This window comes from Nicotiana attenuata, unplaced genomic scaffold (genome assembly GCF_001879085.1).
Source record: "Nicotiana attenuata strain UT unplaced genomic scaffold, NIATTr2, whole genome shotgun sequence".
NCBI classification, from domain to species: Eukaryota; Viridiplantae; Streptophyta; class Magnoliopsida; order Solanales; family Solanaceae; genus Nicotiana; species Nicotiana attenuata.
The window spans coordinates 18,099-33,061 of NW_017673068.1; the positions used below are offsets into that span (position 1 = coordinate 18,099).

The 14,963-nt window shown below is 38.0% G+C and overlaps 1 protein-coding gene across 4 annotated transcripts; it reads left to right on the plus strand.

The window, feature by feature from the left end:
• Positions 1–649: 649 nt before the first annotated feature.
• LOC109215357 (calmodulin-binding transcription activator 4-like) lies at positions 650–14,623 on the plus strand. Of its 4 annotated transcripts, none has more exons than XM_019379402.1 (13): positions 650–862; positions 5,180–5,305; positions 5,477–5,592; positions 5,835–5,923; positions 6,176–6,221; positions 6,595–7,015; positions 7,930–8,060; positions 8,357–8,447; positions 8,588–8,808; positions 9,457–10,142; positions 12,301–12,886; positions 13,103–13,393; positions 14,246–14,623. In XM_019379402.1, the coding sequence occupies exons 1-13, from the start codon at positions 850–852 to the stop codon at positions 14,312–14,314; spliced, it is 2,886 nt and encodes a 961-aa protein (XP_019234947.1). In that variant the 5' UTR covers positions 650–849; the 3' UTR covers positions 14,315–14,623. The 4 variants fall into 4 exon arrangements, with proteins under 4 accessions (XP_019234947.1, XP_019234948.1, XP_019234949.1 ...); XM_019379403.1 differs by having other exon boundaries at positions 6,604–7,015; XM_019379404.1 differs by lacking the exon at positions 650–862 and adding an exon at positions 4,783–5,022.
• The last annotated feature ends 340 nt before the right edge of the window (positions 14,624–14,963 follow it).

Sequence of the window (14,963 nt, forward strand, 5' to 3'; positions counted from 1 at the left end):
ACTTTTCTTGTTGTTGTAGTGGCGCAAATTCTTCCATTTGCAAGATTCAAAAGATGAAAAAGAAGTTATATTGAATTTTAAAATCGGGTTTGGATTAATAGGATTTAAAATAGGGGCAAACCAATGAAAATCTAGGTTTATGGTGGTTTTTTCTTTTTAATTTAGCAAGGGTTTATATTTAGGCTAAGCACGGTAATACATGGATAATCATTAAATTTTTCTATTTTTTTCAGATAAGTCCGTTAGTAATAAGGGTATAATTGAGCCACTAAGACAACGATAGATGAATGAACGGTAGACGTATTTTTGGCTCAATAGATGAATGGAAGTTATTTTTATTCAAATTAAATAGTGTAGGAACTGTTTTGACCCTTTTCCAAAAGTGAAACGTCAATCAGTAGATACCTTTTTTTGTGGGGCCACAATAATTATTGATATAACTTCCCAGGTGAAGTGACACGTGTGGAGGTCGTAAAGTAATGAAATATCAAAGATGGGCAAATTGGTCCGCACAACCAAATATAAATAGAAGGGCTACAGTACTACTACAAAGTGGCCCAATCAAAATAACAAAGAGGAAGGTAAAATCTCAGTTTGATCCCTCGACAGCAAGCACACATGCTTTATGTATATAACTAGAATATAATTGGTTGAACGTAGCACTGTAACGGTGATGACTGAGCTGTACAACAAGAAGCCTACCATCTCCCCGGTCTCTTCACCTAATACTAATACAAGACAGTGAAATATTCCCGATTTCAGGTGGGAAGTGGAAACCGAATTTGGAATGAGAGAGGCCGGGAGAGAGCAATTCTTCATCACCGTGAAATCTTATTGTTGAGTATAAGTATGGCAGAATCAGGTAAGAATTATTTTTACTAAATCACTGATGCGCAAAGTCCGTTTATATTACTAGGAATACTAGTTTTTTATTAAGAATTTATTGCTTATGGTTTAGTTAATTTTGACATGTGTGGACTTGGTTACACTTATAGTTGCTTCGTCTTAATGGTCAATCAAGCCCGAACTTCTTTTGGGTTTTTTTGTTCCATTTATTATTCGGAAATCAGATGTTTCATTCTAGGGCTACTGTTTTCTGGTGTAATATCTGCACCACCTGGCCGAAAGCAGTTGAATATACTACCAAGGGCTAGATCCGCCTCTGCTAGAGGGATTGGAAGATACGAATTACCATGTGTCAAATGAGTGGATCATGTGGCCACTGTTTCTTGCATATTTCACTTTGTCACTTGTATATCTTAGCATTGTTCCATTTGCTGGTTGAAAAGACCAGTCAACCTCAAAAATAGCTTGTACATGCCTGAGTTTCTCAACTATTTTGGAACTGAGAAGTAGTTTTTTGATAATATATAGACAAAGAAAAAGCTCACCTGATTTAGTTGATAGACCTAGGCTCATAGCAGGGGTAGAAAAATAAAGACTGCCTTGCCCAGGCTTTCTTAGTCCCATTTTGAGCGCTGTGGTACTCATTTCCCCTTGTTAACTTGGTCACGGGAAGAATATCAATAAATGACAAATTATTGCTTGGCTCCCTATGAGGCACTCAGTATAGTTAGATGGTATCTCTTAACTAATCGGTCAAATTGTTGAGAATATGAGATCACCCTCTTCTAACGAGCGTCCATATGATAATTTCATGGTTGTGACAATCACTATTCGTATTTTGTGCTTTGCAATCCAGTTGGATTTTTTGGACCCATAACCCTCAGGTGCTTGTAAATAGAAGGATTGCCCATAATGCAAATTATGCATGCTGAACTGCAGTGTCTAGCAGAAATGTTTACTCGAATCCATCTTCTCGATTGAACCGACTTATTTTTTCCATCAACGTCTACCTTCTCTAAGTGAGCCTTTCTATTGATCCTTTTCCCTGTAACTCTCTTTCTTCTATTAATCCATCATCCCAAAAATGTGACCAGTTAACCGGCCAACAAAGTGACAAAGTTTGATAGAAATCATGAAGAATCATTTCACTTGACCATTTGTCAGTTGTGCAAGAATTAAGCCATAATTTAGTAGTATGTATGCTAATGACAGAATATGGATTTTTAAGCTGCCTTGAGAGGAAATACCTCTTGACAAAGGAAAAAGTAAATCATCAGCTGAAGACTTACATGCAGGCTTCTTGATCGTGCGCTTGTTTTCCTTGTAGGGTTAGGGTGGTCTAAGACTATCTATTAGCAGCTAGTAGTTCTTATTGTTGTTTCGCCTAAAAAATACTTGCGATGTGTGAGAAATATGACACGGAAAAATTATATTAGTAATGTACATTAACTATAATACAAGTACCCCTAGTAATGAACGAAAAGGGCTCACAACATGCCCTTTTCGTTCTATTTTTCTCAATGTATGTAAAGAATATATGTCCTGATGTTTCCGTTAGTCTTCAAAAATTATCAACTTTGCAGAGCAAAAATAAAAAGATTTTTCTTCAATGTAGAAATTCATGTACAATTTTGCGTAGGAATTTTTTTGTGCAAATTGCGAGCTTTGTTAAAGGATGTAGTAATGGGCATATATTTGTGACAATTTCCTTCTAGTATAATAGATTGATTATTCTGTATGTGCTTTTAACTTTAAGATGATCCAGTTAGTTTGGTTTACTTTTTTTTTTTTTTTTGTTTAAATTTTACTTTTAAATCCTTAGAAAATTATAAAAATAAATGTCTCGAATCTGAAAATAATTGAAATACTCTAAAACACTAGAAAAACTTTAGATGTACTTTAAATATTAGCCATGTGTTCATATCCGAACCTTGGATTGATATGCTTAAGTAATAAAAGGGTCATGTGCGCATTCTCGCGTCTCGATGCCTTTAAATTTAAAATAATTATGTTTTAACCATGTGTACATTACGTACCTTGGTTTAACATCTAATTTCAAAGAAGAATACCTTGTGTGCATACCGCATCTTGGTGAACAAAATTAAAAAAATATAATAATTAATTAAGCGGTAATAAATAAGCCATAATCAATAAAATACAAAAATAGCTGAAAATTGATTTAGGCCTTACATTAGTCAATAAAGCGACCGTGCTAGAACCACGGGACTCGAGGGGTGCCTTACACCTTCCCCTCGGTCAACAGAATTCCTTACTCAGTCTTCTGTTTTCGTAGACCATAAAATAGGAGTCAAATCTTCCTTTTGATAAGGGATTCAATAAAAGGTGACTTGGAACATCAAAACTCAATTCCAAGTGGCGACTCTAAATAATAAATAATCCCTTTTCAAAACGTCACTTAATTGGAAAAACTCTTTTAACTCAACCTCGTAATAGGGTTGCGTGGCAAAAAAGAGGTGTGACAACAATACCTACGCTACTCCTATTCCATGTAGGACTATGCTAAGTTGCTCTGACATGGCAGTTTTGGTGCCGCTCCGTGTTGGCACGGCACTAGTATGGGTGTGGGTATGGGATCCGTACCGGATCTAACAATTTTCGGTACTTTTACCACGGCGGACGGAAAAATTAGAGACAAGATACAATTTGATTCCCGAAATCAGAACCAAAACTATGGAAGAAAATAACATACCTTATCTGCTAATGGTTGGCAACTAAATCCTAGAAGAGGCTTTAATGACTTAGTTGGAAGAAGTGGGGCAATTACTCCAATTACTAGGCACAACAGTGGTGGAGGAAGACAAGGAGGATCTTATGGTTTTGACAGCAAGCAATGATCTGCGATATTCTATCAAAAGCTGTTATAATCTTCTCCAGGAACAAAATGATCAATGTGAATCTAATTGGCCATGGAAAATATTATGGAGAACCAAAGCACCTATTAAAGTGGCTTGTTTTGGGTGGGTTGCTGTCAGAGAAGCCAATTTAACTCAAGATAATTTACAAAAAAGGGGATTCTGCCTAAGTAACAGATGCTACTTATGTGAAGAAGGGTTGGAAACTGTTAATCATCTATTTATCCATTGTAAAATTGCTAAACAGTGCTGGGAGCTTTTTTTTTTGAATCTATGTGGTGTTTCGTGGACTATGCATCCAGACATAAAATCTCTACTGGTCAGCTGGCAAGGGCAGAAGGTATCAAGGAATCAGAAGCAACTATGGTGGACCATCCCTCTATACATTTTCCGGACCATCTGGGAAGAAAGGAACAATGTTTGCTTTGAGGACAAGAGGAATCACATTGCTAGAATAAAAAATACTTGTCTTCAAAATTTATTTTTTTGGTGTAAGAAATGTTTAGTTGAAAGTCTAGATCAATATATGGAGTTTTTGGATGTGCTAAGCAACTTGTAACTGAAAGTATGCTATTATAGGTGTTGTCTGATCCTGGCGTAATCTTATGTACCATCTTGGTACTTTTATCAATAAAACCTTTACCTTATCGAAAAAAAAACATACCTTATCTGGAAACCCAATCCTTTACTTACCTACAACTTGAGAATAAAAAAAAAAACCACACTTTACAAGCTATCCGTAAGTATTCCGCAAAATTTCTCATTATTTAGAGATATTTTTATATTTTTATTTTTTTTGAATTATTTTTAGCCGGATCCCCGCACCCGTATCCGTATTAGGATCTCTATCCCCGAATCTTCTAATTTACATTTAGAAGGATCCGACCTCTAGATCCGCACCCGTGTCTGAGCAACTTAGGGACTATGCTTATTTGCATAACTAACAAACACTCCCCCTCAATCCGGTGATACAAATCATATATACCGAGCTTGTTACATATATAACTAATACAAGGACCAGTGAGGGACTTGGTGAAAATATTTGCAAGCTGATCATTCGACTTCACAAACTTTGTAGCAATATCTTTTTAGAGTATCTTTTCTCTAACGATGTTATAGGAAATAGGAGTATGTTATGGTGTTATCTATACATATAAATATGGCTCATTTTAACATAGAATAATAATCAAATAATATTTTCTCCCGTGCTTTCTCACAGGTTTTACTTCGGCAACACGCAGAAAACCTCTGTCCTGTTGCCATTATTGTTATCCACACCCAATCTGTGAAAGCTTGCCATAACGTAAGCACTTGAAACAGTGTCTTCCCGAAAACAGTTGTTTTCCCTGGGAAAATATTGATGTGTGCTTTTATGTTTGTGACCTCCTGTAAATTGGTTGTAAGGAACTGTATTTGCTGCAATAGAAGATTTTAGCAACTGTTGCTATTTCACGTTTCAGGATACAATATAAATAATTTGGTTCGAGAAGGCCGTTTTAGGTGGTTGAGACCTGCAGAAGTTCTCTTTATACTACGGAATCATGAGGACCAGCAGCTTGCTAATCAACCGCCTCAAAAGCCAGCTAGTAGTCTCCTTGCTCTTTAACTTTTTGTTTCGCTTTCAGTAAGATGTAAAATATCTATTCACAACATTGATCAATTAAAAAAAGCATATCTAGTGATAATCCTCTTACAGAACCATGTCATATTATTCTCTCTTCCCTTTGCTCTCTTACAAAATTGGTTGCTATCAACAGGTGGATCTATGTTTCTCTTTAACAAGAGGGTCCACAGGTACTTCCGTAAAGATGGTCATAGTTGGCGCAAGAAGAAGGATGGAAGAACTGTAGGAGAGGCACATGAGCGGCTTAAGGTAACAATTGGTAGAAAGCGTCATGTTTATTCTTTATTGAACAACACAAATGACATTTTTGTCTAAACACTTGTTGTTTATTTCACGTGGAGGGAGGTGTTAGTCATCCCGGCTGGGGACATTTTTGTTGGTTGACTCTCGAAATGACAATCTTGAAAAAAAAAAGCCTATGATGTTCATGTTTCAGTTTTCCCGATATTTTTCATTGGATGAGAAGTTCTCTTTGTCTCTGCTGTGGCTAGGTTGGGAATGCTGAAGCCCTAAATTGTTATTATGCACATGGAGAGAAGAATCCTAACTTCCAGCGGCGAAGCTATTGGATGTTGGATCCGTGAGTTTACTTGCTAAATCTGTAATCTAGTCTTTTGCTTCTAGATTTGGAGCAGTTTAAGAAAGAAGTTCTAAACTCCTTAGGAGTTTAGGGCACTGAATGGATAAGGAGCACACATGACAAATTTAACTAAAATTCTAGGGCTCCCTTTTCTTTCATCTCTGCCTCTCTCTCTCTCTCTCAGACCAAAGTTAGGACCAGGAACTGACTATATTTTCCCCTATTTTGTTCTCAATTTTGCATGCTTGACAGTGCATACGATCACATTGTCCTGGTTCACTACAGAGATATAACTGAGGTCAGTCTTCCGGTACCCAATCGTACAAATATCCCATATCCTGACATGAAATCTTGCTACTACTTGAACTCTATTTTCATCAAGTCATCCATGAAAAGATTCCTGCTTTGTAAAGTTTTTCTATCTTAGTCCAATCATTGTCTCTTTTTGATTGTTTCTGTAATTTTTCATGTAAAAGCAGCTAAAAAATTGATACTGGACTAGAGAAGTTTCTATAATTGGTTTCAGCATTTAATGCTATATCAGGGAACTTAATATTTGCTTGGTGCATCTTTATCAAGCAGTTTATTAGCTACAGTTTGAATACGTTGGGGTCTAGTATGTCAAGCTATTTAAGCAATCTTAACGGCACTAGTTTCACTTATGACCCTAGGGGATGCAGATTGCAGCATTCATGTCACAGTCATCTCCAATTTCCTCTACTTTCTCTCTGAGTCCCAGCATATATTCTACTCAACATCCAGGCTTTACTGTTGTTGGTAGTGAATCTTATCAACAGTACCAGAACGAATCTAGCCCTGGATCTGGGGAAGTTTGTTCTGGTGTAGGCATCAATAGTAATGGGATGAACATCTCAGACATCACCAGGAGAACGGAGGGGGTGAGCAGCTCACCACGGGTTGAGATAAGTCAAGCATTGCGTAAACTTGAGGAGCACTTAAGTTTAAATGAAACTGATCCACTATATAGTGAAATTGAGAACTCAGATGATGTTGAACATTTTGGACATGATAATAGTTCACTAGTTCAGATCCAGCACAAGTCAAACAATCTTCTGTTGCAGCCTCATTCAGGTTTCTTTCATTTTTTCGTGCCACAAGATTATTATTAAATGCAGATATACATGCTTATCATTTGTCACTGCATTAAACTCCTGTTTTAATCATGCAACCTGAAACTCAGAGATTTTCTTCTTTCCTTGTACTTTGTTGGGAACAAGGTGGTAATTTTGTCAATTTGATTAGTGCACTTGGCTGTTTGTGCTTAGACTTGAAAATGTTATTACGCGATACTCGGTTGATATCTTTTGTTTGAGTGCTAGTCCTTTTGATAGCTTGTTTGAGAAAGAAGTATCCACAATAGAATTCTTCTACCTTTTGTTTTCACTAATCATCAAGCTCGGTTGAATGTTGATTGATAACTGGGCTTCTGCTAGCTCAGTCATGAGTTAGATAAACTGAGGCCATTTAGGCCTTTCATAGCTTGTTCTTCCCTGGATGGGAAAATTTTATCTTGAACACGTAACTAGTTATAATTTTTTATAAGGTGCAAATCAAAGAAGGGTGCCTTTTTTCCCCCAAAGTTTTGATTTGCTTTAAGTTCAAATAATTCTTTTAAGTGAACCCTTTTTGGGTTAAAAGTTTTAGCTTACGCGTTGCACGTGTACCCTGTCACAATGTGTGTCTTTTTAATAAAAGATTGTATTAATCAAATACTAAAAATTATGCTTGAGTTATAAAATAAAAGTGTAAGATATGTAGATGTAGATAAATAAGTTAAGAATTTTTAACTGGTGATTTTTCCACTTTGATAGAATCTAACTGGTGATTTTTTCCACTTGGAAATTTACTGCCACGCCTGAGATTCTCCATCTGCCTTTTCTTGAGCACCAATGCTTCTGTTAGAAGCAAGAAAGACTAAGAACTCGTGCATTTCTAATTTAGAAGCAACAAATACTGAAGAGTACTGATGATAGTGTTGTTTGTAGGAGAGAGCAGTGAATCACAGCATCAACTCTTGAACCTGGATGGTGACATATGGAAAGAGATGCTGGATCACTGCAGAAGCTTTCCGGCTGTCGAGTCACAAGACAAATGTTTTGAAAAGTTCGATGAGAATGTGAGGAAGTGTCTTTGAAATTAATTTTTGTTTCATATGGCTGTATCTTTTATTGGCATGGTCTTTTGCACCTGCATCTGATTAGGACTATTGAGTCCTTGCTGACTTGTCACTGCGGCTGAAGCTGTGTATGAATAGCAGCTTGTGCACAAAATGGCACTATATAAAGCATACTTGACCTTATCTCCGGGCGTTTCTAAATAATTCTGCTGCCCCTTATAACCGCTTATTCAGCTATTTATTTCGACATTGGCTCTATTCTTCGTCTTCCGCCTAACTTGTCTGCGCTCACTCAGGGAACGCTACAAACCTTGTCAGGAATGGGACCCATAGAAGCAGCCGAAAGTGATAGGTGGCTTAAATTTGGTGGAAAAGAAGCTCTGAAATGTGAGCTCCTTTTGAAAATCCAGATGTTCTTTTTTTGTTTTTGGGATAATTTGGAAAATCCAGATGATTAGTTATATCTACTACATATAAAATCTTGTGCAGTTTCTTGATCTCAGAAAAAAACCCCTGTTGCTTTGCAGCTTCTTTGACAAATTTTAAGCAAGTTGAAGATTTCAAGTATCCTGCATGTGCACGAAAAAATACTTATGGATCCTATTCTGACCAATATACAACAATATTTGACCAAGATCAGATTGGAACTTCATTTGAAGATGATATGAGCTTAACCATCGCCCAGGAGCAGAAATTTACTTTTCATGATATATCTCCTGATTGGGGGTATTCATCTGAGGCAACAAAGGTATATCTCATGATTTAGTTGTCTTTGCGTGGTCATTGTTGAACATTTCTACTGCCCATCTTTTGTGGTTCTTGTTGAATATTTCTTTTCAGCTTGAGCAATTAATTTTGACGTTGCAACTGACTGCTTACATATGTTTTTAGCATCAAATTTTAGTTTCAGTTTTTATGCTCTAACAAAGCAACTCTTGAAGTGGAGGAGTTGTTTCCAGCAAGCTAATACCATAATCACTGCCAACAAGCTTCTTATACATATTTCTTACAGAAGTTTGATAAATTCTTGTGAAGAAATCCAGTTATGTCATAATTTGCATTTGACAGTCATGGCTGATTGGACAATACAAACATATAGTGCTTCCTTCCCCTCCCCCCCCCCCNCTCACAACGACTAAGCAAGTATGATTTGCCAACCTTGGAGATGTGCATTCTCATGCTACGTGATCTTTGACTTCATCTGTGGAGTTAAAACATTGTAAATGAATTTTCACCATCATCAAATAATCTGGCATGTTTGTAGTTTGCTTTTTGGTGAAGGCATATTCTGAAAATCTTGGAGTGTCAGATGCTCCATCGTAGGATATCATGATATTTATATGTTCATTGAGATGTTTCAATATCCAGTTACTTGAACTTCATCTATTTAGTGCAGGTAATTATAGTTGGATCGTTTCTCTGCAATCCATCAGAGTACACATGGACTTGTATGTTTGGTGATATTGAAGTTCCTGTTCAGATCATCAAGGAAGGTGCCATCCGTTGCCAGGCGCCTCCTCACTTGCCAGGTAAAGTCACACTCTGTGTTACTACTGGCAATAGGGTATCGTGCAGTGAAGTAAGGGAGTTTGAATACCGGGCTAAGTTTGAGGATCATGGTCAAAATAATTTAGCTGAAGTAGGAGGAGCTTGTAAGAGTTCAGAGGAACTGTTGCACCTTGTCAGATTTGTACAGATGCTTCTGTCTGACTCATCAGTGCAGAAAGGAGATGGTTCTGGATCAAGCAATGATATCTTGGAAAACTCCAAGGCGAGCGAAGATTCATGGAGCCAAGTTATTGAATCTCTTTTATTTGGAACTTCAACATCAATGGTAACCGTTGATTGGCTTCTTCAAGAGCTTTTGAAGGACAAGTTGCAGCAGTGGCTTTTATCCAAATTGCAAGTACAAAATAACCAAATGGGTTATTCCTTCTCCAGGAAAGAACAAGGGATAATACACATGGTTGCTGTCCTGGGGTTCGAGTGGGCCTTGCACCCAATTCTAGATGCTGGAGTAAGTGTTAACTTCCGTGATATTAATGGCTGGACTGCCCTGCATTGGGCTGCACGCTTTGGAAGGTAACTGAATAATATTTGTTGCTTGACAAACTGCTGGCTTCATAGTCCATGACGCGCTTGGTACTCAATTAACAATATAAACTACATTTAAGGATCTTTAGGAAGTCAAATATGTGAACAACAACAACAACAAACCCAGTTTGATCCCATAAATGGGGTCTGGGGAGGGTAGTGTGTACGCAGACCTTACCCCTACCTCATAGAGATAGAGAGGCTGTTTCCGATAGACCCTCGGCTCAAGAAACAATGAAAATAAAGCACCAAGTAGCAAATAATGTTGGCAACAATGTAACATAGTAACGAGTGCGAATGCCGCAACATGCGTAATAAAGAACTGTAAATAGGAAATTACAAAAATATTCCTAGTTCTATTGAATGTCCTAGGAGGAACACACTACTATATGTCAACCTACAACCCTAATCCTCGACCTCCACACCTTCCTATCATGGGTCATGTCCTCGGTAAGCTGAAGCAATGACATGTCCTGCCTAATTACCTCTCCCCGATACTTTTTAGGCCTACCCCTTTCCTTCTTCAGACCCGCCATGGACAACCTCTCACACCTCCTCACCGGAGCATCCATGTCTCTCCTCCTCAAATGCCCGAGCCACCTCAGCCTCGATTCCCGCAACTTGTCCTCCACAGAGGCCACAGCTACCTTGTCCCTAATAACTTCATTCCTAATCCTGTCTTTCCTAGTATGCTCGCACATCCATCTCAACATCCTCATTTCAGCTACTTTCATCTTTTGGACATGGGACTTCTTGACAGGCCAACACTCAGCTCCATACAACATAGTCGGTCTAACCACCACTCTATAGAACTTGCCCTTAAGTCTAGGTGGCACATTCTTATCACCCAAAACCCCCGATGCGAGCCTCCATCTCATCCACCCCGCTCCAATACGATGAGTAACATCCTCGTCAATCTCCCTGTTGCCTTGAATAATAGACCCAAGATACTTGAAACTGTCTCTTCTAGGGATGACCTGAGTACCTATCCTCACTTCCACTTCTTCTTCATGCATCCCCTCACTGAACTTGCACTCCAAGTACTCAGTTCTCGACCTACTCAACTTGAAACCTTTAGACTCCAGCGTTTGTCTCCAAACTTCCAATTTAGCTTTAACTCCGCCTAGCATTAAGTCAAATATGTGAGTTGATATAAATAGAGTAATGGCGATAAACAAGAACCAATCCCTAGGAAAAGCGAGAATTATTTGGATTTGGAAGTAATACCTCTCCTATACCCCCTAAATAAGGGCTCATCCTAGAAAAACTAGCTGAGAAACATGTATTGTTTTACATAAATCTGTTAACATTGTAAAGTATTAATTTCACAGCTTTATCGACCGGAGAAAAAGTTTTTCTATTTTCTTATGATACTTCAAAGTGTTTATTGAATGAAATTTGTCTTCTCTGCAACTTTTAGTGCAGACGAATAATAAACATGAATTTTCTTCGATACCTCTTGAATTGTTATTGAAGAGAATTGGTCTATTCTGCAAATTTTAGTTCATAGGAAAAATAAGCTTGAACGTTGTTGGAATCGATCACTCAAGTTATAGCATCTTTACGTGAAGAAACGTGCGCAGTCATACTGAATTTGCACTTTCCAAATTTATCGTAATATATTGATAACATGAAAAGGATAGGTTTGAAATACTTCATGTATACTGATTGTGATGAGAACCCAAGGTGTGGAAATACAGTTGTTAATGTTTACCATGGTTTGCTTGAGATTTTGTGCTTTCTTTCTTTAGTGCTTCCAGAGACAACGGTGAACTCTTCTGAACGGTTTGGGGGCAGAATGAGGTTTTTTTAAATATTAATAAGGCAGATTGAGGGTCTTTATGCATATAAATTGCTTAGCCTGGTGCTTTCTAGCAATGTTTTGGAGAAAGACGGAGAGAAGCCTGGACTGATGGGATTACTTGTTCTTATATTCCTTGTGTTCTTCGCTTCCTTAGCGTATGGTGATTATAACATTTTTAGAGTACTTGTTGGTTCATCAGAGTAGTCCCTGTTAGATCTCTGTCTCCCTGTCTCTGTGTGTGTGTTTGCAAGTGCAGTACTGTTGCTATGATTATTCCTTACAGTGCCTGATGCTTTAGTACATAAGTAAGCTGATTTTGTTCAAACTGCCTGCTTGTGACAGGGAAAAAATGGTCGCATCCCTCGTAGCATCTGGTGCATTTGCTGGAGCTGTTACTGATCCCACTTCACAAGATCCATTTGGTAAAACTGCTGCGTCAATTGCTTCTAGCTGCGGTCACAAGGGAGTTGCAGGTTATCTTTCAGAGGTTGCTCTCACCAGTCATCTTTCATCCCTCACATTAGAGGAAAGTGAGCTTTCAAAGGGGACTGCTGATGTGGAAGCAGAAAGAACTATCAGTAGTATATCAACCACAAATGCTGCCACACATGAGGATCAGCTTTCTCTGAAGGACACTTTAGCTGCAGTCCGTAATGCTGCTCAGGCTGCTGCTCGTATACAATCTGCATTCCGAGCACATTCATTCCGGAAGAGACGACAGAGAGAAGCTGCTCGTGCTGCTACAACTAGCGGAGATGAATATTGTGTCCTCTCAAACGATGTTCTTGGACTTTCAGCTGCCTCAAAGTTGGCATTCCGCAACATGCGGGATTATAACTCAGCAGCTTTAGCTATTCAGAAGAAATATCGTGGATGGAAATGCCGGAAAGACTTCCTTGCATTCCGCCAGAAAGTTGTGAAGATACAGGTGCTTTATTTGTTTGAAAGCAGAATAGACATTTCAACCTCATTTGTAACAACGTATAAAATTAAAGATGACAGATCTAAAAAGAAAAGGTTTCACCAATTTAGATGTTATATTTTTTAGCTGCTCTTGTTTCTATTTTGAGAGGGGTAATGTTGCAGAGTAGAAAATAATGTGTTAAGCAGAATGAGGTTGTGACCTTTGTGATTGCCATGGCAGGCTCATGTACGAGGATATCAGGTTAGAAAGGAATACAAGGTATGTTGGGCTGTGGGAATATTAGAGAAGGTGGTGCTAAGGTGGCGTCGACGGGGTGTTGGTCTTCGGGGATTCCGACTAGAAGAAGAACCCATCGAGGAAAGTGAGGACGAAGATATTCTCAAGTTGTTCCGCAAACAGAAAGTGGATGCTGCTATAAATGAGGCTGTCTCTAGAGTGCTATCAATGGTTGACTCTCCAGAAGCACGCCAACAATATCATCGAATTCTTGAGAAGTACCGACAAGCTAAGGTTAGTGAAGCATCCATCTACTATCATAGTATTGAAATAGTTAAATCTGCTTGATCTGCTGACTTCAACAACTCAAATGTAAACGATGTTCAGCATCTTTTGGTAGATGCAAGTTCACTTGGTAGTTTACATATGGAAATGCTGACCCACACCGTTTGGAAATCCTCACTCTATCCCCATGTAAAATTCTGTGAGAGGGAGCATATAGTGAAGTTTATCCACCAGTATATTCTTATTTTTCCGTGGAACTTTTTGAAGTTCCCCATTTTCTTGTGCAAAACTAAAAAGTTTTTAGGGTGAAAATATTATATTTTCTAGTATAAAATAAATACGGGAATCGTTGATAACGTGACACTGCATAGGTTTTCTGTTCTGGATATGAAGCGTGGCATACGACGGAAAAAATGCAGCTTCAAATCTTAATGTGAGTCAATACATGGGTATTTGCCTAGTGGTATCCATTTAACCAAATTCATTCTTTTCTTTTTAAACTGAATCCACGGACATTCTTGTGTATCTGTCTCCATTTCCCCTTTTAACTTGTGACACATGGAAGCTTATGCTTCATCGTTCTATGTGTTTCGCCCATATCATATCTATTCTGTACTTTGGTAATAGTGATAACTGCACCGACTCCTGTTCGACTGCCTAGTTTTATACAATCCCTAGCAGCGCAGAAGTTTATTTTCAATTACAACCGACTGTGGCTTGAACCACAAGTGTAGTAAAGCAGTGTAGTTGTTCCTATAACACCTTTTTTATTCAGAGCAGGACAAGGGGGAGGTGCTTGGCTCCTTGATTATAGTTTGAAATCAAAAAATCATGCAATTAATCTTCTTCACCATGTCGCAGGCTGAGCTTGGGGTGAACAGTGATACAGTATCCACTGCACATGGTGACATCTCCAACAGTGATATATAGGTGCCTAATCAAACAGCGTCTACAGCTTGTGGATGAATTTCTCATTGTCTTCCCTACTTCAGTTAATTCGTTATTATGTGTAAAGTATTTTGTAGGTGCTGCTCATAATTCGTATAGGTGAAACAACTATTTTCTTCATTTTAGTGCCTCCAGGCAAATCAATTTGAAATTTCTTTTGCTATTGTACATATTCTTATGTTTTTGGGTGCATTGTCCACTAAAGAGGGCGTTGGACTGAGCTGTTCTACTGTGAATGTTATTGATTCTTCTGTTAATTTTTTTATGGAAGCTTAGAAATATTATAAGCAATGTATCTAATGTTTTAGCTGAAGCGATAAGGGATAATTAATCCCGGGACTAAACTAAGATGAATTTATCTCACGTTTGGTTGGGATAAAATCGGTATAACTGATTTCAGGATAACTAATTCCGGGATTGTAATATTTTTTTAATCCCTATGGAAAGATGGAATAATACTTCAGGATAACTAATCCCGAAATAATTAATCCTATAACTTGTTTCCCAACCAAACAACAAAGAAATTTAGCAAGACTTCACCAAAACATTGATTATACTTTTGCGGACTCTGATTTCACGAAAATGGTCTATTAAAAACTTCTACTTTATCAGACAATTCAATTTAGTTTCG

What these genes read in the sequence shown, in the direction of transcription:
- LOC109215357 (XM_019379402.1), top strand. An exon ending in TGGAAAAGAAGCTCTGAAAT is followed by an intron (nt 8,448 to 8,587) that starts GTGAGCTCCTTT and finishes GTTGCTTTGCAG; the next exon opens with CTTCTTTGACAAATTTTAAG. An exon ending in AGAAAGTTGTGAAGATACAG is followed by an intron (nt 12,887 to 13,102) that starts GTGCTTTATTTG and finishes TTGCCATGGCAG; the next exon opens with GCTCATGTACGAGGATATCA.